General features: G+C 40.8%; 4 protein-coding genes across 12 annotated transcripts; 3 read left to right on the plus strand and 1 right to left on the minus strand.

Annotated features, from left to right (window-relative positions):
* Nucleotides 1-2514: 2514 nt before the first annotated feature.
* LOC147760948 (uncharacterized) lies at nucleotides 2515-11399 on the plus strand. Its single transcript, XM_087015585.1, has 6 exons — nucleotides 2515-2836; nucleotides 3192-3300; nucleotides 4646-5040; nucleotides 9840-9897; nucleotides 10085-10174; nucleotides 11062-11399. The coding sequence occupies exons 1-6, from the start codon at nucleotides 2567-2569 to the stop codon at nucleotides 11232-11234; spliced, it is 1095 nt and encodes a 364-aa protein (XP_086871711.1). The 5' UTR covers nucleotides 2515-2566; the 3' UTR covers nucleotides 11235-11399.
* Nucleotides 11400-12097: 698 nt separating this feature from the next.
* On the plus strand, nucleotides 12098-15549 carry LOC106172205 (core alpha-(1,3)-fucosyltransferase). 3 transcript variants are annotated; one of them, XM_087014947.1, is made up of 2 exons: nucleotides 12098-13426; nucleotides 13845-15549. In XM_087014947.1, exons 1-2 carry the CDS (start codon nucleotides 13391-13393, stop codon nucleotides 15342-15344), a joined length of 1536 nt encoding a protein of 511 aa, XP_086871073.1. In that variant the 5' UTR covers nucleotides 12098-13390; the 3' UTR covers nucleotides 15345-15549. The 3 variants fall into 3 exon arrangements, with proteins under 3 accessions (XP_086871073.1, XP_013408275.2, XP_086871074.1); XM_013552821.2 differs by having other exon boundaries at nucleotides 12099-13510; XM_087014948.1 differs by lacking the exon at nucleotides 12098-13426 and having other exon boundaries at nucleotides 13845-13940; nucleotides 14051-15549.
* A 1094-nt stretch (nucleotides 15550-16643) lies between these two features.
* LOC106172197 (uncharacterized) lies at nucleotides 16644-19860 on the plus strand. The gene is made up of 2 exons (XM_013552813.2): nucleotides 16644-17045; nucleotides 17876-19860. Exons 1-2 carry the CDS (start codon nucleotides 16909-16911, stop codon nucleotides 19239-19241), a joined length of 1503 nt encoding a protein of 500 aa, XP_013408267.2. The 5' UTR covers nucleotides 16644-16908; the 3' UTR covers nucleotides 19242-19860.
* Nucleotides 19861-20827: 967 nt separating this feature from the next.
* LOC106172211 (uncharacterized) lies at nucleotides 20828-27338 on the minus strand. 7 transcript variants are annotated; one of them, XM_013552834.2, is made up of 6 exons: nucleotides 27176-27304; nucleotides 26505-26558; nucleotides 24717-26232; nucleotides 24191-24341; nucleotides 23805-23946; nucleotides 20828-23477 (listed from the first exon to the last, which is right to left on the minus strand). In XM_013552834.2, exons 3-6 carry the CDS (start codon nucleotides 26189-26191, stop codon nucleotides 22888-22890), a joined length of 2358 nt encoding a protein of 785 aa, XP_013408288.2. In that variant the 5' UTR covers nucleotides 26192-26232; nucleotides 26505-26558; nucleotides 27176-27304; the 3' UTR covers nucleotides 20828-22887. The 7 variants fall into 7 exon arrangements, with proteins under 7 accessions (XP_013408288.2, XP_013408292.2, XP_013408290.2 ...); XM_013552838.2 differs by lacking the exon at nucleotides 27176-27304 and adding an exon at nucleotides 26772-27107 and having other exon boundaries at nucleotides 24717-26229; XM_013552836.2 differs by lacking the exon at nucleotides 27176-27304 and adding an exon at nucleotides 26772-27107.
* Between the last annotated feature and the right edge of the window lie 75 nt (nucleotides 27339-27413).

Below are 27413 nucleotides of genomic sequence, written 5' to 3' on the forward strand. Positions count from 1 at the left end.
CTTTTTTGGTCGAGTTATATAACTGATAAACATGCCCGCAACCAAGACTAACAAAAAGAATTGCGGACTGTTGCAGGAGGTGGGTGGAGGAAGGTTTTATTATGAAGAAATTTTCCAAATCCTATCTTTGACTCAGAATCCACTGGTGGTCCTTTCCTAAAAATGAAAATACACGGTCGTACGCAGGGGATTTTGGTCTTGAAGGGGGGGGGGGGGGGGTGATAGAATTGTAATCTTGGTCAAACAATGTCTCCTCTGCATTAAAACTTAATCTGGGTTCTATGCCATTTTTCAAGTTGGGTCACGTGAAAAGAAAAAGAACGCCCTTTCACTATCTGACCTTTCACAGCATTTCTCCGAAACTGTGAGTTTAAAACATCGCCAAATTTTCCTATTCATCAGAATACAGTCAATCATTATGTTTTTAATATAATCATATTTTTTCTGTGTCTGTTGTTCATTTGATTTAACGCATTTAAAGTTAACAAGATTTTTGTTACAAAGCAGCCTAGTCGTATTTCAGTGATAAACATAATCTTCTTGGCTGTTGTACATTCGAACTAAGATCTAATAAACAGTCTTAGATTCGAATAAACACATTGACAGATAGACTAAGATAACACAATGTTACAAAGAAGTCTAGTCGTATTTCAGTGATTCACGAGCGTTGGCCTGGTGAATTTCTTAATAAAACATATAACTAGCGTTCCATCTCTTCACGATACAAAGTCGAGGCAGACGCAGCTAGAGTTGCTGCAGTCGATGTTGCTTCCCAGAACTGGTGTTGGTGTCAACCATGTTAATTACCATCACAGCTGTCGTTATCGCTAAACCTACAGGTGTGCCCTGGTCTTAACAACTATAGATACAGATATAATAATGAACTATGATATCTCTCGATCAGTTCTTTTAAACAAAAGTCTCGTATACACAAACTAATTCCGCTGATCTGTCTTTGAATCATATTTTTATAAAATTTGTTATAAATTATATTAATTACAGGGCGGTATAAAAAGATGTATATTTTTCCATTGCAGAAAATAACAGTGGGTATTAACGTGATCATCGCTTTCTTATTTTCTTTTTATTAAAGATAACATAGGGGAGACCGGGGCTAGTTGGACCCCGGGGTAAGTTGGCCCCCCGTCAATTTATGAAAAAGTAACTACGAGGTAAAAAAATTGGCCACATACTCTTGTAAAGTGACCGTAGCCTACAATACTAAGGAAGTGTCGTACGTGAAAGAGTTTTACTTAAGCGGTGAGTCCAAATGAACGATTTTTGCACCTAAAAGTAATTTTGTTTAAGAGAATTAAAAATCTATTTTCATAGGCTTTTAATGAAATATAATATATGTATAGGGCATCAAACTGAAGCTCAGTGTTTCAAGTTTCACAGAGATATATCATCGTTGCTCATTCTAGCATCATAAATGGCTGCCATCCTTTAAAATAAAAAAGATGCACCCGGGGCTAGTTGGCCCCCTAGACTCGGGGCAAGTTGGACCCTCATGTTACCCACAATCCTTTGCGCGCAACGCTGTTTGAAATAAACAAGTTGGTGAAATTGACAAAGCTTGCCGGACGGTGTTTACCGTCTGATTGATTTTATTTAATTTGCTCTCTGTCTTTTCGAAAATTTATATTAGAAATGTTCTGTTGATTGTATGTATTAAAAAGCAAATCCATTGGAGCTTCCTAAGAAAAACATTTATTTTGCCTCAATTCATTTTAAAGGGAATGCCCCTTTTTTTATAGTGTTATATAGGGGATTTTCCACCCCTCCCTAGCTAGAGATCATTGTTCAAACAAACTCAATGGTTTAAAACTGAACTTGTTACTTTCTTTTAAAACGAAAATTTATCATTCGTTTTCATTCATTAAAAATCTGATTTATACCATTATTAATGTATTCTTAACTAAAACAAAACTATTTTATTGATAGATATTTTGGTTCTTGCAACACATACCCCCCCCCCTACAACGTGACGTACGGAAACCTCAATAAATCTGCCTCATTTGAACTATTTATTCATCAAAGACACTCAAAAATAAATTTCATAAATTAAAAATGTATAAAAATGTATTTCAAGGCGTTTACATGGGATATATACTTCATTTTCGTATAGGGGAGCCAACTTGCCCCGACCATGGGGCCAACTTGCCCCGTGGCGGGGCAAGTTGGCCCCCTTGACGTCAACTGCGTTTTTTGTCAAATTGTGAGCCATCTGGCATTATATTTGAAAAATAATGACGTTGCATACGTAGCTTAGTTCATGGGCCTTACTTTAAAACCGGTTCTGTTACTCTAACTCATTCCTAGTTGGCTCTACAAGGCCAAAAGTGTCTAACTGGGCCAACTAGCCCCGGTCTCCCCTAGATTTTAAGATTTAAAGCTTCTATTTGCCCTCGCAAATGATGGCTTAGAACACCACATATAGTCGTGTTGGAAGCCGTCATTCAAGACGAACCATTTAAGATAACAGGATTTGATTTACATAGTCGTCACATTTCACAGAGTCACGATCATGGACTTGCATCAGCTTTTTCATTCTCGTACATAATATATGACAGATGGCTCCAGTCTACAGTTTATTTTGCTGCCGGTCATGTCTCTCTGTATACTGTCAAAGACAGCAATGCTGGCCGCCATTGTGTGGATGGTGGTACCATGGAATATGTCTGCTGATTCCAGCACAATAGAAGACAGTGGACCCAACAAACTGGAGGAGAGAGTTTTACGTTTAGAGAGAAAATTCCAACAGGAAACCAGTCTGCTGAAGAAAGAATTCCGACAAGAAACCAGTCTCCTTAAGAGAGAAAACCAAGAACTTAAGGTATGATTAGACAGTGAAATGTGAATTTGAAGAACATACAGCAAAAAATAGTATTTTTAGAGGTGGCGATATTCTTAGGAAGAATGTATTTTCTACAAATGTCGTTTGTAAAACGTACTGAAAAATATTTGGCTACTGAAATTCCGTGTTTATAAATTGTGCACATAAAATAATCCTACCAATCTTGTGCCTAAAACAAACTTTATAATGCGCCCATTTGGAAAAATTAATCTCGTGATGCATTTAGAACATTATGGTAGTAGGAAAATTGTGACTATATCTTCATGGCTTTTAGTCAAAATCGTAAAGCGCGCACCGAGAAACATACTTCTAATTACTATTTATTTAACTCCAGGAATCCCTTCACAGACTCCAGCTTTCCATAAGTCCCACTTCTGACGACGACTTGATGTCATTGAAAGATGACAATGGGAATGTTTTATCAGGAACAGGGACACACAGCTGTGAGTAACATCTGGCATTTCACGTATACCATTATGGCTGTATTTTTACTCTGTTAATCCTCATAATGCTAAATATATTCACAAAGTTATCGTTGTTTTAGCTTAGCCTAGCAGCACATGTAGATTTTCACATATACACACATTCACTTGACACACGAAAACGTGCGCACGGAAACACAGTGGTGCACACACACGTGTAAAATAAGCAACAATACCACGCACAGATATTCATGTATAATTAACAATATTATTTTAACTATGAGTTGGACCTTTCAAACATCTATTCACCGACAAATATTTCATTCTAATTCAAGAGTTTTTATGCCTTATTTCTCCGCACATTTCACTCATTTGCTTGTTTTCGTTACATTGCCTTTTGTTGTTTACCAAAATGGAGCATTCTGATTTCTCATTCCATCCATTCTCATTTCTCATTCCTGCCGTATTAGGCAGTTTCTAAGAACCTTGTTTTTAATTTAAATATAAAATAGTATTTGAAGTGCATCGTATCTAAACCTGAGTTTGCATGCGTTATACACAATGTACACATTACAGACACTTACCATTTAATTGTGAAAATTAACCAATCAAATTAAACTTTGTGACTTTGAAATTTTCCATTTTTCCTAACACAAAAACAATTTCAACACCTGTGGAAAGTAAACTTGCACTCAATAACTCGCCAGGTTTTTACTTCTTCGGCCTTATTTTCCTTTTAATTTGAAATTAGTGAAGGCATAAGCCACAAACTTTGCTACAGCAAGAATACGACGCACAGATACGCATGTAAAATTAGCACCAATACGACACAAGAATACGACTGCTGTAATGAAGTGTACCGGGCATCACTGGAAGTGTACTGCACGTATTGTGTTTTTGCTCGGCAAACACGTCACGTTGGTACCACGTGGTTAATCCGTCGCTATGACGTTTTAATATGGTAGCAACGTGCTGGCCACGTGATCCACGTTTGCTGGTGACTTATGGTCAAACATCTATTGCAGGTGATGAGGACCTCACTGGACAATAAATAACATATAACTAAATTTTTGAGATATTTCAAAATTTCCACTTATTAAGCTTTAATAACTTCTTGAAGGTTATTTAAACATTTATGAAAAGCTCGATGGCATTATTTTCAGGTTTATTTTTTAATTATCTGGGTTTGTAAATCTGTTTATGTAAATTTCGTTAAACTTTGGAAAAGATAATTTATTTTGGAATGGGTAGATTGGAATGGATAGATTGAACACTTTATGTTATCTTTGATAATATAAAATCAGACACTGAAAGGCACATAATACTAGTACATTGTTGTCATAATTACAATAATATACATTTACAGCTTTCATTTGCCCAAGTGCATGCAGGGGCCTTTCAGGCAGGGATGGCAGAGATGGGACACCTGGTAAAGACGGGAAACCTGGACATGACGGAAAACCTGGTGAGGATGGGAAACCAGGCAGAGATGGGAAACCTGGAAGTGACGGAAAACCTGGTGAGGATGGGAAACCAGGCAGAGATGGGAAATCTGGCGAAAACGGGAAACCTGGTAGAGATGGGAAACCAGGCAGAGATGGGAAACAAGGCAGAGATGGGAAACCTGGTGAGGATGGGAAAACGGGCAGAGATGGAAAACCAGGCAGAGATGGGAGACGTGGCGAAGACGGGAAACCTGGCCATGTTGGTCAACCTGGGGCAGAGGGTAAACCTGGAAAAGATGGCAAAGACGGACTCCAGGTAGGTCAAGCCACATTTGTTAATTAAAACAAATTTTTATATTTCACTTTATAAATTTACGCATTGCGTCTTCGGTGCATCGGGTCTTGTCGTAGTTTTCTGTTGTTATGTAACTCAAGTTAACATTTTTTAAATAACTCATTTATTACATAACACGTCCAGCCATGCTGGCTAACTGGTAGAGAAAAGAACAATGCATTATGGGAGATATGTTAATTACATTATAATATGCAACATCTCCCTTTTTTTTTTTTATAAAAATAAATCCTGGAATTTTTTTTTTTTTTTTTTAAAGTTGCTAATAAACATAATCAGTTCACTGTCCGTGTTGTCTTTGTCTCCAAGACATTTCAATGTTCACAGTTCATAGGCACATGTAAATGTTTTTTTTTTTTGTTTGTTTGTTTTAACACAAAAGTCAACAGAATCTCAAGTCCAGAGTTCATAAATGAAACAATTATGATTAAGCTTATTGAAATTACAGTCAATTTGTGACACTTTCACAACTGACTTGTTACAGTCACTATTACTGAATTTATTCATAAGTTCAGTCTCTCTGGAGGTTTAATGTTCCTGCTTGATCTGCGTAAGGGTTGAGATTGAGGTGTTTCACATTTTGTAACAGTCTCTGTGTTTGTAATGTCAACAAGAGGTTCATCAGTTTCCTCAATCTCATTGTTTCTGAAATCAAAATGTTCTTTTGTCTTATGAATGTGTTTCCTGTTGCGTCGGTAATTTCCACCATTGGATTCCACATAATAAGATCTGGGTTTGTCTGATACAGTTTTAACTTTGGCAGGTTGCCATGTATTATTCTGAGTGTCATACATGCGAACAAATTCTCCTTCATGTAAAGGTTCAAGCGGTTTGGCATGCTGATCATAGTGTGTTTTACTTGCGTTCTGTCTCTTCTGTAATGCTACATTGTAGTCGGAGTTCAACTGTGACTGTCCAGCGGGAATATTTGTTTTATACTTCCGGTTATTCAATAACTCACAAGGCGCTGGTAGGTTGTGATCAATGGGTGTTGTGCGAAGACATAACATGGATAGGTGGGGATCTGAATTCGATTCCCATGCTTTCTGAAATAGACTTTTAACAGTCTGTACCATTCGTTCTATGAATCCATTTGACTGCGGATACATAGGTGAGGATGTAATGTGCGTAAATCCCCAAGTGTTTGCGAAGTTTTTGAATCCTTCTGATGAAAACTGAGGTCCATTGTCAGTTTTAAGAATCTCAGGGATGCCATGCTCCTCGAATATGCTCTTTAAGTGTGCAATTACACTGCCTGATGATGTACTTGGAAGTTTCCTCACTAAAGGATATTTGCTGTACTGGTCAGCAACTAATAAGTAGTCAGTTTGTCTCCAATAGAACAAATCTGCTGCTAATGTGTGCCATGCGCGGGGAGGTACATCTGCTGGCAATAAGGGTTCCTTACTGTTGGCAGCTTGGTGTTTCTGGCAAGGTGGACACAGTCCGACTGTGTGCTCAATATCATTATTCATGCCAGGCCAGAATACAGACGATTTTGCACGTAGCTTACATATCTCCACTCCCTGGTGGGCATAATGTAGCTGTTTAAGTAGGTCAGGGCGAAGTACTGTAGGAATAATCATCCTATTCCCCTTCATTATGATTCCATCTGCGATGCCTAACTCATCACGGTAGTTCCAGTATGGGTGAAGAATTTCTGGACACTCGCTGCGTGTAGCTGGCCATCCTACAGAAATCATTTCACGAAGAGCTGCTAGCTGTGGTTCCTTACTAGTTTCCTCGCGAATTTGCTCAATGCGTGTTGGACTTGCGTTCATGTACGAGTGTAATTCATGTACTGTAATGTCAAGTCCTTTGATGTCGTCACCATCACAAGGTTTCATGCGAGAGAGGGCATCAGCTAGTCCTATATTTTTGCCTGGGACATACACAATCTCTGTGTCATAACACTGCGTTCTCAGCAACATGCGAGTCAGACGCGGTGGTGCGTTGTGTAGGTGCTTCTTGAAAATGGCTTCTAGAGGCTTGTGATCAGTCTCTACTTTAACATGTCTACCATAGACATAATGGTGAAACTTTTCAAGACCAAACACTACTGCTAACATCTCGCGTTCAATGTTGGAGTAACGTGACTCTGTTTCTGTGAGTGCTTTGCTAGCATATGCAACTGGGCCTTTATCCTGGATTAAGGCAGCTCCTAATCCATAAGATGAAGCGTCAACTTGGAGTGTAAGTGACTTGCTACTGTCGTAGAATTGTAGGTTGGTTGCGTTTGCTATTTCTCTTTTAATCTCATTGAATGCAATACTGTGTTCAGCATTCCACTGAAAAACACTATCCTTCTTGCACAGGTCTCTGAGACTGGCTGTAAGTTGAGACATGTGGGGAATGTATCTGCTTAGATAATTTGTCATCCCAAGGAATGTTTGTAGTTCCGATACATTTCTCGGCTCATTCATTACATTAATGGCTTCTACCTTTGCTGGGTCTGGTTTTAGCCCGTCTTTTCCTATAATATGACCGAAGAATGGAATTTCCTCCTTTCTAAGAATCATCTTGTCCTCATTAAAGCGTATCCCCTTTCTTCTGGCTGTATCTAATACAACGCGCAGAGTCGCATCGTGGTCAGATCCGTCTTCTTGCCAACCTGCTATGATGAGGTCGTCGGCGATTCCGGTACACCCTGGAATGTCTTTGAATACTTCTTCAATCTTGGCCTGGAAGACGTCTTGAGATAGCGAGAGGCCAAAGGGTAGTCTGTTGTATCTAAATCTTCCGAAGGGCGTATTGAAGGTAGTCAGAAGAGAACTTTCTTCATCTAACGTGATATTCCAATACCCACTCCGAAGGTCAAGTATACTGAAATAACGCGCGCCACTCAGTTGAGGTAGGATGTCATCCAGTGTTGGTGTGTAGTGGTGTGGACGTCTAATTGCCGTATTTAAGTCTTTTGGATCCAGGCAGAGACGTATTTTTCCATTGGGTTTGGTTACACATACACACGAGTTTACCCATTTCGTTGGTTGTGTGACTGGTGACAGGATCCCTTGCTCAACGAGAGAGTCCAACTCCTCCTTGAGTGCTGGCTGCAATGCAATAGGTACACGCCGTGGTGGGTGAACAACAGGAGAAACAGTGGGGTCAATATTTATGTGATATTCCCCATCCAATTTCCCGATACCTTCAAAGATATCCTTATACTCTGATAGTATGGACTGTCTTGTCACTGTATTTATGTTCAGAGTAACAAGTCCCAGTTTCTGACTGGTTTCCATTCCTAGTATAACTGGTCCTTCACAGTCCACAATATAACTGTCTGAGGTCACCATGACCTTGTCATTTGTGAATGTCAATGTTGCTATTCCACATACTGGTAACTTACTGCCACCATATGCAGTAATCGTGTCATTTGTAGGCTTTAGTGGTTGCTTAATTGCAAGTTTTTTGAAAGAAGACAGTGGTATTACATTTCCCTCAGCACCAGTGTCTATTTTGCAACGTAATGTTGAAGTAGAGTTCCCAACTTTAACTTCAATGTCAGCAAATGGCTTGACTGGGGACTGTTTTGACTGAATACTATCTACATATATAGAGTCAAAGTATACACTGCTACTGCCACTTTCATTTGCTACTGAATGCACAGTTTTACTATGGGTCGATGCAGTTACTGTTTTTGTTCTACATACCCTTTTCCAGTGATCTGGCTTGCCACATTTGAGACAAATTGTACCTTTAGCTGGGCACTGTTGAAAAACATGTTCAGTTCCACACTTACCACATTCTTGCAGTGGCTGTCGTGAGCGTTGCTTGTTTGGTACCTTTGATTGAGTTTGCTGGCGAGGAGTGCGAGGTTGTGGCTGTCTGTAACGCGGTCTCCCTCTTTGACTGTTTCCACTTGGCCGTAGTGCATGAATTTCCTTTGCCGATGTACTGTGAAGATCCTCAATCTGTTTCTTAGTTGCTTCCTCTGTTCGTGCAATAACAAGAGCCTGATCTAGAGTCAAATCGTCCTCTCTTTGTAATAATTTCGCCTGAATTCTCTCCGAGTTAGTGCCAAAAATGAGAGTGTCAATTATGTGTTGATCAACATCGGTATATTTGCATTCATTTGCCACGAGTCTGATTCGTCTGACAAAAGAATCAATGCTCTCACCTGCTTCTTGTCTGCATGCTCTAAGTTTAAATCTCTGAATTCGAAAGTTACTCTTTGGCTTCGTGTATTCTTCCAATTTTTGCCAATACGAGGTCAACACGTCTGGATCATCAATGTTAAAAGTTTTCACAATTTCGCGGCCTTTTTCTCCGATCCAAAGGAGAAGAAATTTCACTTGTCTTTCCTCTGACACAGCATCTAAAGGTCCTTGGAATATCAATTCACACTTTTCCTTGAAAAGTTTGAACGTGCGCGGTAAGTCCATGGATTCCCAGTCCATGTGAGGCGGTTGTATCCCATACATGTGCTCCATTTTTTTTTTCCTTTTTTTTTTTAGTGATTCTAAATCCGTTTTTATCTTGTAGTTTGTGGGTCATCCAATCTCCAAATTATGCTACATCCAATGTAGATCCCGATTCTGACACCATGTCGTAGTTTTTCTGTTGTTATGTAACTCAAGTTAACATTTTTTTAATAACTCATTTATTACATAACACGTCCAGCCATGCTGGCTAACTGGTAGAGAAAAGAACAATGCATTATGGGAGATATGTTAATTACATTATAATATGCAACAGGTCTCATAATTTAAAATATACATATAAAAGACCATTAATGACACTGATAGTTCTGTTATCGTTTTCAGGGTCCCCCAGGTCCTGCAGTGACAGATGACAGAATCAAAGATCTTATCAAAAATCTAGGTAAACACTTTTTGTTTTACTTTTGAACCTTAATATTAAGTACTGTGTCCTGAGTTTCGACCATGCGATGTTTAACGCATTAATTTACTGAAATTTTGACATTCTCACCAACGGAATAAGTAAATGATCACGCTAAGAACCCTGATAACTTATCATACGTATACATGCATTGACAACCGTGTTCTAGGTTTGCCACCCAACACGACTGTAGGGGGAGCTGTGTACACAAGATGGGGGCGGACCACCTGTGGAGCTTCTTCCAAATTTCTTTATAAAGGTTAGTGCTGGTGACTGTTATTGTGCCAAAACCTCACGCTGATAATTTGTGCCTTCTGTTGGATAAAGTCATATTCTTGGAATTTATGAACCATGCACGGAAATATTCAAAGCCTTCTAGGGTCTGGATAATGTCTAAGGAAGAGGGATACTGTACAAATAATGGAATTTGAACTCCTTTGAAGCTAAGAGTTACAATTGACATGAGTGCCATATCACTAGATCTCTTTTCGAAGTCTATTTTACATTTTTTTCTCACCTTATCTAGCCGGACTGGAGTCACTGTAAATCGGAACTTAATGACACAGACAAAGTGAATCACATATCAATTACTACTAGCAGTTTCTTAGACAGCCCAAAATAAGTTCAGGTGCCAAAAACTCGGTCAGCCAAAAATTTCTTTAAAAAGTGGCCCTTTTTCCAATTTCTAGACGTAAACTTACTATCCAAATGATGTGGTAAACTGGACGTATTTCTGCCACGCGTGCAATATCAGTGACGGGTTTAGAAGTGGGGGGGGGGGGGGGGGGGGGGGGGGTGTCAGGGGGGTTCTGACCCCCCCTTCCATTTTTGAAAACAAAAATCACATCAATGGTCCTCTCTTGAAATAATAATTTTGACTACCGAGTCGTATTTCTGAAGTGTACCAAATAGCGCCTTTCGCCCTTTAAAATAACATTTTTCTCGGGGTTCTTAAGCAGGCCCCGAACCCCACGCCCAGGGGGGGGGGTCGACTTCGTATCCAAGGACACCCCCCCTTCAAATAATCCTGGTTCCGCCCCTGAATATCATTATTGTTCAAACGAGAATCTGCAAAAAGGGCCAAGAGTTACATTTGTGGTAACATTATGCCACATATTACAATTAAAATTGTTTCTTTTCTTGCAGGCTACTCAGCTGGTAATAAATTTGATATTAAAGGTGGTGGTAACAACTACTGTACCTTTGTCTGCCTGAAGTACCACAGTGGGGCAACCGCCAAAATGGCCGCCAGAATTATGGATCCCATATATATGGCGTTGAATATGAAATGGGATTTAGCAGCAATGACCCATTCCTGAGGGCCAATACCAAGGGACAAACTTCCAAGAACTATGATGCTCCATGTGCTGTTTGTCACACCCAAGGACGCACCAGTCATGTTATGATTCCAGCGTGGAAGACGTGTCCTCCTGGATGGACACAAGAGTATCATGGCTACCTGGTTTCCGCCTACTACACTCACTATAGGCAAGGATACGTCTGTTTGGACGAAGCTCCAGAAATAATTCCAGGAACTTCAGCTAATAAAGACGGGGCCCTCTTTTACGTAGTTGAAGCAGCTTGTGGTTCCCTCCCCTGTCCTAACTATGTAGACGGGTGGGAGGTGACCTGTGTCGTGTGTTCTAAGTGAGAGAGAGAGAGAGATAGTGTGTGTGGGGGGAGAGAAATATATAGAGTGTGTGTGTGTGTGTGTGTGTGTGTGTGTGAGAGAGAGAGAGAGTGTGTGGGGGAGAGAAATATATAAAGTGTGTGTGTGTGTGTGTGTGTGTGTGTGTGAGAGAGAGAGAGAGAGAGTGTGTGGGGGAGAGAAATATATAAAGTGTGTGTGTGTGTGTGTGTGTGTGTGTGTGTGTGTGTGAGAGAGAGAGAGAGTGTGTGTGTGTGTGTGTGTGTGAGAGAGAGAGAGAGAGTGTGTGGGGGAGGGGAGAGAAATATATATAGTGTGTGTGTGTGAGAGAGAGAGAGAGAGTGTGTGTGTGGGGGGAGAGAAATATATAGAGCATGTGTGTGCGAGAGAGCAGAGACAGACAGCAAGAGCTAGCGTGTGCATGCGTGTATGAGATAGAGAGAGAAAGTGCACGTGGGAGAGAAAGAGAAATTCTGGGGTAGGGAGAGAGAGTAACGTGCTTTTATTCCGATATATATATATATATATATATATATATATATATATATTTTTTTTTTTTTTTTTTTTTTTGAGGAAAACGTTTACCACCACATATCGTCGGCAGAAGATGCCATCACATGTATGATGCCTTAAGTATCATTGTTTAGGTTAAAGAAACAGAATTGAACATTTTAATCTTGTTCAACACTATGTTGTCTATGGACTGCTTTTCTTTTTTAAGCCTTTGAGACGTCAGTTTCATGTAATCGCCTTAAAGATATATTCAGAGCAAAACATATTCAGACCAAGCACACACTCAAATACATGCACGCACACACATCGCAAACATACGCGCACACACACCAGTGACACGCAAATTCACACACACATATTTATTGCCAATTTATATAGGCTTTGTCTTTATTCAGAAACCTGTGCATAAATATTTTGTGGGTAACAAACACACTGAAACTCGTAAACGTTGCTGCTTACTTTCTATTTACTATGTAAGGAGGAATAAATAATCAAAGGGAACTATACAGACTTCATCGTATCATTCCAATTTCACAACCTTAGCACATATAATATTTTCAGAAATGGAGATTAAACGCAATGCTGTATACATTCAACCCTGAGTATGGACAGCAACCCCTCCCCATAGACCACAGACTATACATGACGTTTTGTTACGTATTTACGAGTATTACAGTTTTACAGATACCCACGCCAAGTGCACGCATTTCTGTGATAACTTTCATGTTAGCTTTCGCCGTTGCCCAGAGGTAATGATCACACAACTCTCAGTATTCACAAACCTTCATCTACCATATGTAAATGCAAAGATCACTTTTAAAAACTTTATACTCATCAACTGTCCAGTGACAACCTGGAAACAAAAATCAAAATATTTCTGTGTAACTTGGTTATTAGTTTGAGCATTTAAAATATCAGTTTTCCTACAGCACAACGGGCCGTGAACCCGTAGTTTGGTTTGCCAGAGAGTTAGTGAGACCCAGAGGGGAGACATGATATATGACTTCCTATATTAAAAAAATGCCTGGGGACAACAATTAGCTGTGACAGTGGAGGAAAGATTGACACCCAGAGAGCACGTGGCTTTAAACAAGGCACATCTTGGTGTTGATATTATATATTAGGGGCCATTTAGAGTGGAGTTTATTACGGCGTAGGGAAGAGGGAAATTTCCCCATAATGTCCTAAGGTAATAAAGCAAACGTAAAATTCAGTTGCCTTGGTATGTGCGCCGTGGTAATAGTTTCTTGTTAAGGGTGTATTCGACTGTAGAAGGAACCACAAACCCGGATAACATCTCCACGGAGTAGTAGCATGACAAGTATTGGCGACAGTCCTTGTTATTGTGGGGTAAGAAGATTCCTATGAAACACATACAGTAAACGAGAAACTAACTTTGTTCACAATATAAGCAACTAATACGAGGAGGCCAAGGTAAGCTTTCCGTGTAAACTTAAACATCCCACTGTCATTTTATATCATTTATGTAGTATTATGTCTGTAAATAACTTTTTTCTCTTTAAATGGGGTGTAAGGGAATAGTAAGAGCATAAGGACAAAATGTTCTTTAAGCTGGGTAATAAATTGAATGTACACGTGAAAAATAAATTTTCTGTAAGAAAAAGAAAAAAAAATATGTTCGACGCGCCCCTTCAATGAATTAGGCCTACATGTCAGTGCATTTTATTCATAAAAAAGTGTAACATTTCCTACTTTACAGGGTATATTCAATTTTTAAAACTCAAAATATCGCTTTTGACTATTCCAGCTAAGCTGTAACAAAGTGGAGGCCAACAGCAGGGCCAAGATGGCGAAAATGGCTGTCCGCCTAAAACGCTCGTTGACGGTCATCGTCTGTCTCTGGGTAGGTGTGATGCTTGTCCTCGATTTCAATTTTGGGAATTCGATTTGGGAAGCGGAAATGAAACACCTGTCAGAGGATTTTGATCGAGCTCAACATCTTTTTGTTCACAGCCACATTGGCGACCGACAAGACTTTAGACCTGGTCACATGCACGAGAATCACGTGAGAGTCAAACGAGAAACAGATGACGATAATTCAGTTGCCACGACGTTTGCGATCAGGGAGACTCCTGTGGGGAGAAAACGGGTAGTAAGGTTTGACCCTCGGCTGCTTTTGAAAGAGCTTAATACCTCAGAGCCGTATGGGGAAAACATGCACCATCATGTTTGGTTTGAAACTAAACACACAAATGACGACAGGATTATTTCACAAATGAGTCTTGCCGCCCCTCTAGTACCCAGACCTACGAATGTGGGCGATAAACGCGGTGCAAAGACCCCTAAACCTGCTTTAAAGACAATTCTGTTGTTCAATGGCCTGCCGAAATTCGTAAAACCAGGCCAAGTCCAATTTCTCTCGGAAGACTGTCCCGTGAAAACGTGTTATTTGACTGGAGATAAGAAGGATTCATCAAAAGCGGACGCTGTTGTTCTGGGCGGACGACATCCGCACACTCCATCCGTTAAACCACAGGGTCAGGTGTGGGTGATGTGGGGGATTGAATCACCAAAATACTGGCAAATGCCTGTCACTCTGGGTGATCGGATTAACTGGACTGCCACCTATCGGCATGACTCCACCATCGTAACCCCATACGAGAAATACGTGCCTCACAAATATAGTACTCTTAAACAGGGGACATTGAAAAATTATGCCTCGGGGAAACAGAAGAAAGTGGCATGGTTCGCCAGCAGATGCAAGTCTAATAACAAGAGGGAAGACTACGTCAAAGAACTAGCAAAATATATCGAGGTGGACATTTATGGACCTTGTGGGTCTAAGACATGTCCCAAATTCTCCGCTGAGTGCTACAACATGCTAAGCAACGACTACAAATTTTACTTGTCGTTTGAAAACTCAAACTGTCGTGATTACATCACTGAGAAATTCTTTGTGAATGGACTGGGTAATGACGTTATCCCCATCGCCATGGGGGCTCATCCAGACGACTACAAGAGGGCAGCACCTCCGCACTCCTATATCCACGTGGAAGACTTCAGGTCAGCAAAGGAACTGGCCGAGTATTTACACAAACTGGATAAAAACGACGACTTATACAACGAGTACTTTCGCTGGAAGGGTTCCATGAAGAAAATAAATACTCATTTTTTCTGCCGACTCTGTGCCATGGTACACGAGGCAGAAAACCACCGAACTTGGTACAAAGATATACGAGAATGGTGGGGTGGGGAGGGTGTGTGCAGGACTGAACAGCGGTGGACTGATGGGGAGCCTCATTTCTGAAGATTGTAGCTTCACGTTTGAGAGGCGAACACCGTTATGGCTCTCACAATATTATATAGAATAGCATATATGATGAAAAAACTATAATCTGCTCGAGTTTGAACATGCCTCACATTCATATTCTAATTGTGCAAAGATAATCATTTTCCCAAATTCAGACCACTTTAAAATAAAATCTGAAGCGTTCTAGTACCTACAGGGTATATATTGTCGTTAGGGTCTCTCCTTTTCTCATTCCTCTAGGTGCAAAGTAGGCCATATGGCGCAAGTATATCTGTGTATTCTAATTGTGGTTATATTCATTGCGACAACCTTGCTTATGTGAGGAGTACTCGCGGAGAGTCCACACAGTCTAACACAATTATCACGGAGGTACAGTACCTCCGCCTCCCAGCCTCCACCTGGGAGAACACCGCTCGCCAAAAGAAGAATAGGCTACATCTTAAAGGAGGCTGTCTGAAATATAGTTTCTCTGGTAGTACATTCAACAGGAAACTCGCTGTCTCAAATAGTCTGGACACCGAACTGGTGTAAGAAAAGTTCCAGTTAGTGGCAGTCTGCTAATGTAGAGATTTGTTCGAAAATATTTCACTGAATTGATCGTCGCTTTATCCAACATTGTTTTCCTTTATAATTATTATAAATAAATAAATCGAAAATAATAAATAATAAAAACCCAACCAAGCTACCGGACGACTTTAAGATAAAAATCCGTCTATAAAGAGAAATATGTCCTTTAAAATGGGTCTATACCATAAAGAAAAAAGCTATCACGTAAAGCCTACATTACATTTGCCACTGGTGCTGGACGAGGAAATTGTATACAATTTTCCGTACGATTTTTTGGCACCGTTAGTAGCTATACCGGCTACGGCAGCTACGTTATTATTAGGCGCGGGTGCATTTCTCCGACATAAACTCGAGACCAGGTAGGTAAAAATTGGTTGTCGGTAGAAAAGTGACCGCACGGATCCCTTTCAGTGTCACTGCAGTTGCTGCTTGCCGAGCGGCTCCCTTGTAGACCGATACGTTATCGGCACAGTCCCATGCAGTTTAAATACCAATTTGGCTACAGTCGCAAAACTTGAAATTCATTAAAATGAATTCGAGTTACTCCAAATTTTAACATCTTTACTACTGTAATGCCTCCTACAATCATCCAACATGGAAAGAGAACAACGACAGGTCCAACCATGATCACGATCATTATAAGTTCACCGATCCAAACACACGCAATTCGGATAGGCTATCAATAAAACCGACCGTCAACCTGATAATTTTATCTGAATATGACCCTTCTGTTGCCACTCCCCAGTGGCCCGCCAGATGTCAGCAGCGCGCAAAGAAATCAATAAGCTACGCTATTTGTTTTGTGCGCTATTGAAAAGCAAGTCAACAACAGACCGCTCTCCCAGGGCTACTTGACTTCCATTGACGCGTTTTAATCAATCTAAAAACAAAATGGCGGCCTTCACAACGACGAAACCACCTTAAGACACTGCTCTACAATTTACTCCCCGAGACAGCGTTCTCCACCGCGGTGACATGACCACTTGAAGTGAGGATGGAGGGAAGTGGGGGCTATCAGCACGTGCTGGACGCTATCCTCATACCGGCCGGAATTAAGGTTGGCGGACTGCCGGAGGAACTGTTCCTGAAGCTAAATGAGGAAGAAAGAGAAGCGGCGGAATGTGCAATATGGTAGGAATGTAAACTTCTACTACAACCAGTGCTGATGTATCACGCTCTATGTTCGCCAAGTTCTCGTGTGTGTGTGTGTGTGTGTGTGTGTGTGTGAGTGTGAGAGAGAGAGAGAGAGAGAGTGTGTGTGTGTGTGTGAGAGAGAGAGAGAGAGTGTGTGTGTGTGTGTGTGTGTGTGTGCGAGAGAGAGAGAAAACATTTATGTGTTTATCTTATTCGTGACTCAAGTTGTGTAATTATAATCACAAATGTGATAAATAAGTAAACGAGCTCGGGGGCCCTAACTTTGAGGAAATCAGGATTTTCCTGGAAAATTTGCAGTTGACTCTAGGAGAAAAAATCACTGCGACTGAGACACAAGAGAAATCATATGCCTTTGTGACTGCTAGTAATTTTAATAACATGTAAAAGTGATAACGTTTACGTTCGCCCTCCTAAGCATTTGGCTATACCAGGACGGGCTAGTGATAAAATACACCTACAGTAGATCATTCCCACACATACCCCCCCTTCACAGCTTCACGTAGATTCTTTCTGAGCACAGGGGATGGTCGGTCCATGGCAAAATAGAAGAAGACGTACGAAATGAAAGATTCGACTGATTTTGGAATTATTATCATGTTTACTAATCCTACAAGTATATGCGCTGGTCAAGGAACAAACGTCGTTTCTTTTGATGAATATTTCTATCAAATCCAAGCCTAAACGAATAAGGCGCCTGAACAAATAAGGCGCATGTATTCCGACTCGAAGAAGAATGAATAAAGGAATAAATGAACGAACAAGCCGCTATATGTATGAATGAATATCATTTCTGTATTATGTTTCAGCTTCCTGGTCGCCAATGACGTCAGACAGTGCCGTAACCGACACAATTTTTGCGCCAGTTGTCTGTTTGCGTGGTCTATGACGTCAGGAGCTAACTGTGACAAGTGCCCGGTTTGCAGGGCCCCGGGACCGTATCACAAGAACACCAAACTAAACACTGAACTGCTGGAGAAGCGAGTGCAGTGCCTTGACGAAAAGTGCAAATGGAGGGGACCTCTCAAGTTCTACCTCACACACCGGCATGGTTTTGACAAATTCAATAATTTTGGACAGGATATTCTAGATGTCCCCTTCATCAATAGACCGTCAGGGCAAGGGGCACATCAGCGAGGAACAGATACAGGTCACAGTGGCAGCCTTACCGATTTAACCACGAGCTCTTCCTCAGTCCAAGATGTCTCCCTTCCCGATGTTACCCGGGCAAATATGTATCAGTTTGACATCAGTAATGAGCGTCTGCGGCGTGAGAGGAGGTTCACGCAGATGCGTGCACAGCTACAGCACGGGCGCGCGCGCTTGAATAGCATGATGGGAAATTTCCACCACGAGCTCGAGCGCGGTCGGCGATCATTGGAAGATTTTCATCGCGAGAGAGAGGCTCAAAACCACGCGAACCTGGAAGAAGTCAACCAGATAGGCCGACATCTGGCGCAAGTGGCCAACAATCTGATTTCCTTGTTAGACTCCGTGAATCAGGAGGTGAGACAGCAAAGAACTGTGCTGCAATCCACAACACAGCACGATGACCAACTGTTAAGGCAAATGGACGCTATGACAACCACGTTGACTGGCAGACAGGCCAGAGGAACGCCGCCACGGGGCGGGAGACCGGATCATTCCCGAAGAAATAACGGAGCCTCTTATACCCGATCTAGTTTCCCTCAAACAAGATTGTTACAGACGCCTCGTGGTACTCAGTCATCGCCAAATTCAGACCAACCAAACATCAGCGCATTAAATTCATATAACTCCGAGCTTCAAAACCGCGAAAACACGCCAACGCCACTATCACAAGCTGACATTTCCGCGGGTGTAAGGGAACGCCCACCGGCGCCAACACTGCGACACCGCAGCCGTTTGGCGGGACTCCAAGGTCGCCAAGAGGCTGTTGTAGCACAGGGGCGAACGCTCCTCAGACCTGAGGCTAGCAGTCCTCGACCACCGACCTGTGAACCAGCCGAGGAGTCGGTCTCTCACCACCGCTTGTTAACCAGGAGGGACACGGCGCCCAGTTGTGTGTACGGAGTGAGTAGGGACACGGCGTCTGGCCGCCCCGGAACTCCGAGACGGAGAATCCTGAATATCGACTGGAGCACCATGCGCACGCCACCTAACAGGAAAAACACAAGGCGGATACCTAGGCGATGACTATACAATAACGCAGATTAATGACGCATCACAGAGAATATTATCCTTTAGGTGTTAACAGATCAGGCGGCGGAAGAAGCGCCAATATCACAGTGTTAGCAGACTGGAGCTTTGGTGTTTTGGCGCAAATATTGACAAGTGATGTGAAAGTTTTGTACAGATATACGGTGCAAAGCAAGGTCTCTATCTATGCATAGTCGAGGGAACTTATCAAAGTAGTGACACCATACCTCTAGAAAAATTACTTTGAAGTGATATTTATTAACTACTTAGCAGTTAAATGTGGTAGACACTGCTATTTACTCCAATGTGCCGTTAGGTCTTAGAACACAGTCAAGGGCAGAGTGTTAGATTTGATCGCCAGATGGAGCCACCATCAAAATGTGCCCATTTCAAATGGCCTCATGACGTCATTACCGCATCAGTATTATACTATCTATCTCTGTATACATATTAATATATATGTTAACATAAATCTTAACTTTCCTCAAAATGTTCACGTGCCAAGAGTGTATTTCCCCGTCTTTCCTCGGCAGAGATGTCATTTCTTAAAGAAATACATGCCAATGTACATACAGGTAGGAACGCGATTTTCAAACTGTAAATTATAAGGCCTAGACATTTTGAAATATTTTTTTTTTCAGAAAAAAAATAATAATAAAATAAATAAATAGATACAAAAAGTCAAATTCGTCTAACTGGTATTCTTGGAATAAATGTTTTCTCGCGCCATAACGTTACACCATACATCGCCATCAGTACACGACTTTTGGTCGACTAACTTGATATGCTCAATGTCTTCCCTATTTAATTAAAAAGTGAGATGTGCCATGAATGGTTCGTAGAAGTGTACTTGTACCATTTTTCTCTTTCAAATGTTGCGCACATGTAACTGTAACACCCCATTTCCATAGATTAGATCGACCTACTTTAGATCGACCTAACTCCCTGGGGGTTCACGCTAAATAGCTGTCAGCTTGTAGTAGGCGGGACGGACATTTAAGTCGGATTATCTGAAAGTAATCTAGTGAGACTCCCCGCGGGGATAGATCGATCTAAAATCTATGGGAATAGAGCCTAAGAAATACACTTTTGCGTTCGGTCAAGTTGCTCTGCACATCTCAGACAATTTGTTTTATTGTAAAATTTAAAGGTGCAAATTAACCGAAGTAAAATATCAAATAGTTGTTGAGATATCAGAATGGTGTCTAAAACATTAAATATCAAATAATCGTCACCATAAGGTGTATATATCCTTCGTCAAAAACACGATTTAATCTTCGTTTTTTGGTCTGTTTATGTGCTCAGTTTATTCTTGGCTGTTTTCAGAATTGGCTTGCGCGCGCACAAACCACCGCGCACGCACTACAACTCCAGTATGACCATTGCATCATTCGGCATTGTGACATCATAGATCAACATAGTGTGACGTCAGACTTTAAATCCACAGATAAGATTGTGTACAATAGCTACACATACGACATGAAGTCACCCTAATAAATGTGGAGACAAAATATCTTCAGCGACTAAGCCAGCCCTATCAAGATTCTTACTGCTGAAAGACTACACTAGCAATTTGATCAACGCCAGTGAACATTTGTACTTTATTCATCAAATGCCTTTACATTATAATGTGATTGTATTAGTGTGTCTTCTTCATGGACGCATTAAATCACATATGGTATAGAAGACACACATACACTCTTCCTCGATGCAATATAATTAAGCTTTGTATGCTCAGTGACCCATTACCCGCAATGGTGCATAAAATAACGATATTGTGATAAACATTTGTCTGCACATTTTTTCTAAGTCACAGTGCTCACAACCGAGGGAAAATGACACTTTTTGTTCTGTGAAAAACATTCCTAGAATAATAAAATGTGAACCGACACACTCTTATTTCTATGTTCTGGGTTAAACTAAAAAAATATGCTACAAACTTAACACTAAGTTAAACCATATTCATATAAAAAATAAAGAGTGAGATAACAAAGATATCAAAATAACCCTAACCCTTAAACAGGCCACAGGAAGTTAAACACAAATATTTATAAAACGTAACTTGCATTTATGGTAAATAAAACCAATGAGTATAACCCTAAGCTAGGCAGTAAAATTCCAAACAATAACATCGGGGATATACTTCCGTTTATGGTTAATAAAACCTAGTCAGTATAATCACAACCTAGGAAGTAAAATTCCTAGCTGACATTAACACTTGAGATATACCCCCATCTACTGTAAATAAAACCAGTGAATAGAACTGTAACATAGACAGGAAAATTCCTAACAATAACACTCTCTTATCACAAACATCATCACCAACAACAACGTGTACAAACAGTGCACAAATGCAGTGGTCTTCAATGGATATTATGCAGGATTCAAAAACTTCTGCCAAAAATATGACCCAATGTGAACCAATATCATGACAAATAACACATTGATGCTTTTGTTGCTTCTAACATTTAAGGGCATTTAGTTGCTTTATTTGTAAGTTTAAAATGTACAATCAACCACAAAAGATGATAAATATAATAGAAAAGAGATAACAAAAATTATGTATTCTTGTTCTTGAAAATATCACATATTATAGTAAGCTCAATACCTCAAACAGTCAGACTTGAGAATCATGAAACTGTTCAACACCTCCCTCTCCTGATAAACACATACACTAGCCAAAAAAAGAAATGCAAGTTTTTTTTTTTACCAGAGTGCTTCAAAAAGCCCAAATATGTACATGTGGGTATATGATAGCTGTGTTTTGTTCTGCTGTCCTGTACTGATACACTTGAATGATACCAGGCAATGGCTGGGTTTAGATTTTCAGACATTTCACCTGAACACAAACTGGGACAACAGTCTTGCAAAACTAAGTTTTCCACAATCAATGCTAGAGGACTCTGCAATCAGAAAACCAAGTTGAGGAGAATGAATTTCATGCTAACATCATGTCATGGCTGTCTGGTCTGTTGTTCTTCCTTTGGCCACAATATTTGACATGTGGTGAGAATGTTCTGAGCTCAGCAGTAACTAACAGAACTAATCATACAACCGGATCACAGGTAAAGGGGGGGGGGGTAGGCTAGACCAACTTAGGGCTTAAAAAATAATAATATAAAAAATATGTAATAAGATAAAACAATATCAACCAACACAACTTATGTCATTCTGTCCTTTTCCTGCTTCCTCCCTCCCCCAATTTCTCAATGTGGTAAAGTGGTAATGTCTAACTACTCCACTTTGTAAACTAAGTCAACATATCTTGTTATTACAATCTGCCATCATTGGTGTGCTAATGTACATTAATATCATGTAAAAATTGGACCCAGGAAATCTAAAAGATTTAAAACACCTTTTCCTACCTGACACATGACTGGAATAAAACACTTCACGACACAAGATTAGTATCAAAGACATCTGTCAAGGCTGTGGTGGACAGACTATGATATGTGGGACAATGACCCTAAAGTGTTATATACCTGGTAACAAATTTATCTATTATAATTGCTAATAATCTCAATATTGCTTGTACAAAATTCTCTTTCATATATATACAAAGTGTAGACTGGTATTAAAACTACAGCCACTATCCCGCCTTCACTTCCAGCTCTCTCTCCCACCCCATTATTTAAAGAATCATCTACCCCCCACACCCACCACATCCCCCGCAGCCTCCACACCCCCCACACCCTCCGCATCCACCACACCCCCCACACCCTCCGCACCCCCCACAGGCCCCACCTTCCCCTCCCCCACAGCACCCTGCACACCCCCCACTGTTGACGTGGGTCTTCAGATAGGAGTTGCAGGGAGTGGAGGTCAGGTATCCCGCAGCAACCAGGAAGGTCAGCTCCTCGTAGTTCATGTTGTTCAGTTTGGCATATCCTGGTGGTGTGATCTTCAACACTTGTTTTCCCTGGGAATCAATCCCAGACTCTGGGTAGGGGCGCGGCTGACACAGCACATGGAGCATGGACACTGAGAAAGCTAGCGCCAGGTGCTCAGCAACTTCGTTAGTGCTTGCACTTATCTTGATCTGACTGGTGGACATGTTAGCGTACACATCTCTCACTGTGAAGTCAAAGGCTCTAGAAGCTGGGACTTGGACGACTGGTGGCGCATTCTTCTGGCCATGGACCAAATCATAGCACATGACAGTCAGGTGACCTGGGCTGCCTTTTACACCAGGAGTTCCCCGCACCCCAGGGTTGTCTTGAGTACCAGGGACACCTAGGGTTAAATAATTCATATGCTGCATGACGTGCAGAATTAAGCATAAGTTGTTTATGGAAAAAGTTGGTGCACAAACAAGGAAACACGTTAAAAAAAAAAATCATATGCATGGGTTTTCCAAGACAATAACTTTTTGACATCCTTGTGAAAATCACAACATGACATGTATCTGAAGATATGATGCATAAAAGATTCACCTTTTTACTGTGATATTATCTATACTTAATATGATGGTATCCTGTACAAAACACCAAAAATATTTTTCAGGAGAGGAATTTTACTTACTAGAGAGAAGTCTAAACCATTACTGGTGCTACCACCTACCAGGCACTCCAGGAACTCCCTTTACATATCCCACCCACTTCCCTCTCACTATGGCCCAGTCTCCGCGGGTATTCTTGATCAGCATAGCTCTCTCTGCACTGTCTATGTCCAGAGTGCAGTATTGACTGTCACCTTTCCTCAACTGGAAATCAAACCAACTGATAAATATGACTAAAAATATAAGTTAAGAAATCAAATTCATGAATAAAAGATTTGAATTTATGCTTTATATTTATTGCTTTAATAATTCTAATTCTCGGTTCTGCAAAAACCTCAATTACAAAAAAAAAGAAAAAAAAATCTTGTCCGTGTATTTGATCTGTCTCACTGACTAGAAAACTGAAAAAAATTTGCCAAATTCAATGAACTATTTCTAACCCTCTGACCTGAGCTTTCCCTGGTAACTGGTCAGTGCCAATTAGATGAGACACGGCCACCATTTTGTCCCCGTAGAACACCTGCACCGCAGACATCAACAGAGGAATACAGTGGATAATGCGGCAAGTGAAGCACAGTTTATGAAGGTGATTGAATATCCTACAGTAAATATATATCTATATCAAAATATGTCAGATAAAATGAAAAAAAAAAACAACTGGATACCCTGTCAACTTACAATTTCTAAAAATAAATGTTTCAAAAATTATATTACCACCTGTTTTACATTGCTACCGTGACTGATTTTCAAGTTTCTTTAAAAATTCCCATTTTAACTTTTAAAACAAAAATAAAACAACTGACAAATAACAACAAGGACCTAACACTGTACAAATAAAATCATCAACAAGAGATATATCAAAGCGAACATCTCACCTATTTTAATTATTTTAGTATATTATCCATTATTGTAAGGTGCCTTGAGATAGAATGTAAGGCGCCATATAGGAATGTTATTATTATTATTATTATTACCTATGTGATGCCACCACACAAGTATTCTGTACACCAGGAGGCAGAGCAGTCAGTGGTATGGGACCCCACATGGCCTCTATATTCTCTGGCATCACAGCATTCTCAAAGTGTCCAGCCATGACATGCAGGACAGCTGGACCCTGCTGCAGCTGACCAATGTCCAGCTCAAGTTGGATGTTCATCTCCTCAGGGAAGGTAACCGTCTGAGAAAGATGGTGGTTCTTCCCATGTTCCTCCTCTACTAGGTTTCCTAGTGGGTACTCACTGAGCCCTATCTCCTCCCCCCCACACCCACACACTGCACCTGTAGTGTTCACAGCCTGGAGGATAACATATGGATGTCTCCCTGTGTCGTAGTTGAAATGCTTTGGCTTAAAACTGCCGGCTGGTATCTTCAACGATACAATGCGCTTGCGTGCAGCCTTGAAGGCAGACTCAGAGGGCACCATGCGTAAAGGAAGCGCACTCAGGAAAATGTTGACCTTCCCCTTTTTGATGGTGGGTTGGAGGGGTGTGGCAACTGCCTCACTGATGGTGACATGTGTGTATTTGGAGGTGAGACTGCTGACCTGTGCAGTTGTCATGGCAACCAGCTTGCCCTCTGGTGGCAGCCCGCGGAACATACAACCTGGCTGGGAGAAGCTTTCATCAAATAAATCCTGCCAAAGTCTACGAGTCAGTTCGTCAGCTCTGTTGAGCCTAGATCCCTCACTACGATCATTAACAGAATCATCATGGTTTAGCACTTTGGTCAAGATGGCCGCAGTGTCCGCTTGGTAGAGGTGTGGATGTACCTGGTGTGCATGCCATATAAGATCAATGTCATAGCATGGGACAAGAAAGACATCAGGGTTTTGTTGTTTCAGGTACAGGTACATTTTATAACGCTGAACAGCCTTCTTCAAAAAGGCCTGGCTCCTATAGTGGGGGAGAGCCACCTGGTAATAGAACACACGCTGCCTTTCAATGGCAGACTCTAAACCATAAGAGCATTTAGTTTTGTAATCAAAGGCCGGTGAAATCTCATCTGTCAAGTCCACCTCAAACGGAACATCCGGGCCATATTCCATTATCCAGAAACTTTTGGTCTTCAGCAAAGAGGCACTTCTCTCTTTCTCACTGAGCAGATGATGGTGGATAACACAGTTGACAAGAGCCATGCAGTCCTCTGTGTACTTGAGTGGGGCCAGCAGGTGGCAGTGCCACACCCAGGCTATGTCAAGAGGAGCCGCAAGCTTTACATTTTTCTGCTTGATAGTTTCTTGGGCTTGTAGCTTTGCAGCAAATGGCAGCCATAATTCTTCGTATCGTTGGATGGCACGCCTGACTACAGGTCCACCATATAAACTCTGGAACTGGTTCACACAAGCCAGGAAATCTAGTTCAAGCAGAGCAGCTTCCGTCAGATCAATTCCCAGCTGAAGTTTTTCTGCCTTTCCTTTAGCTGCTGAAGAATTCTTTGATGACTTCTTCATTTTAAGTTGGAGGTTATTTTACTGGCCTGTTGGAAGCTCTACTGGAAAAAGAAGAATGTTCACAGATGAACTGATATATATATAATAACCATGCACACAAGTCAACATGAACTATATGATGACACAAATGGATGGTTTAGTTGTACAATCTATACCAAACAACTAATGTAATATGGATCATATGCAGCAACAAACATTAATTACACACATGGGCATGTATGAACTGTCACACACACACACACGCAGGCACACACACAGTTTCAATAATTTAAAATGAGATGAAAATATGGGAGTCTGCTACAGATGTACGTACCCAGAGCACCAACCCCAACTCTTTCAGCTAACCCTAGCAATTTGTTGATCGAACCTTCACAAACAAGATACAGTACACATATAAATCATATAAATATTAAATTAAGAACACATTACACAAAGTCCACAAAGTTTATTACAACTACATATGCCATAAATGCACGTGCCACTTGCCAAATTGTGAAACAATAAATATGTAAAGTTTACAGCAACATCTACAGATTAAACAGAAACACACAGCAACAGAATTATTCTTCATATCTCACACCTGTGCCTGATCATCCAAGATATTTACTATGACTGCACTCTGGATCATGCTACAGCCTACTCAGTACATGGAAATCAAGTTCAGTCACGCCGGGGACTTCAGGTAAGAAGTTTCTGGCAATAGCACTTCTATTTACGGTTCTTGTCTCACCACTTGTGTTTACACGTAGAGAACATATGAGAGAGAGTAAACAGGTGCGCAAACAGCTGAAAATATTCTGTTACAGGGAACTTCCTGCTTCAGAGAAAATTATCACGGTACCATGTTTACACTTTCCCTACTTCTTGTTGTAGTCGGATAAACTTAATTTCATCAATATATATCAAACATTAATATATTGTGCAATTCACCAAACCATTCATCTTGTCGTTTGGAAAGTTTAGGATAAGAAGAAGCGTACTTACTTTACATAACTATCTCAGACGCGGAGTTGAAGCTCGCGATGTTGGGGGTTGGATTGTTTTGTTTTCGTCCAAGACAAGCAAATAACATCCGCTTCCACTTAAAGGTGAAGCATTGTTTGGCAGTTTGCTACATGTTAAGATAAATATTATCAGTAAATTGATATTTTGTCCCAACAGAAGTGTCTATATGGAATAAAGTAGTCACGAGGCATGGGGTGTGTCTTTTCTTGATAAATAA

Source organism: Lingula anatina, chromosome 6 (assembly GCF_051362555.1).
Source record: "Lingula anatina isolate TDL-2025a chromosome 6, LinAna3.0, whole genome shotgun sequence".
In the NCBI taxonomy this organism is placed as follows: Eukaryota; Metazoa; Brachiopoda; class Lingulata; order Lingulida; family Lingulidae; genus Lingula; species Lingula anatina.

Bases quoted from the DNA above. Each gene is read 5' to 3' on its own strand.
- LOC147760948 (XM_087015585.1), top strand. From the start codon at position 2,567: ATGACAGATGGCTCCAGTCTACAGTTTATTTTGCTGCCGGTCATGTCT. The intron at 3,301-4,645 runs GTGAGTAACATC...ATACATTTACAG, and splicing joins AGGAACAGGGACACACAGCT to CTTTCATTTGCCCAAGTGCA. The intron at 10,175-11,061 runs GTTAGTGCTGGT...CTTTTCTTGCAG, and splicing joins TTCCAAATTTCTTTATAAAG to GCTACTCAGCTGGTAATAAA.
- LOC106172205 (XM_087014947.1), top strand. From the start codon at position 13,391: ATGACAAGTATTGGCGACAGTCCTTGTTATTGTGGG. The intron at 13,427-13,844 runs GTAAGAAGATTC...TGACTATTCCAG, and splicing joins ACAGTCCTTGTTATTGTGGG to CTAAGCTGTAACAAAGTGGA.
- LOC106172197 (XM_013552813.2), top strand. From the start codon at position 16,909: ATGGAGGGAAGTGGGGGCTATCAGCACGTGCTGGACGCTATCCTCATA. The intron at 17,046-17,875 runs GTAGGAATGTAA...ATTATGTTTCAG, and splicing joins GCGGCGGAATGTGCAATATG to CTTCCTGGTCGCCAATGACG.
- LOC106172211 (XM_013552832.2), bottom strand. From the start codon at position 26,191: ATGAAGAAGTCATCAAAGAATTCTTCAGCAGCTAAAGGAAAGGCAGAA. The intron at 24,342-24,716 runs GTAATAATAATA...TATTTACTGTAG, and splicing joins TGTGTGGTGGCATCACATAG to GATATTCAATCACCTTCATA. The intron at 23,478-23,804 runs GTAGGTGGTAGC...ATTTAACCCTAG, and splicing joins GGGAGTTCCTGGAGTGCCTG to GTGTCCCTGGTACTCAAGAC.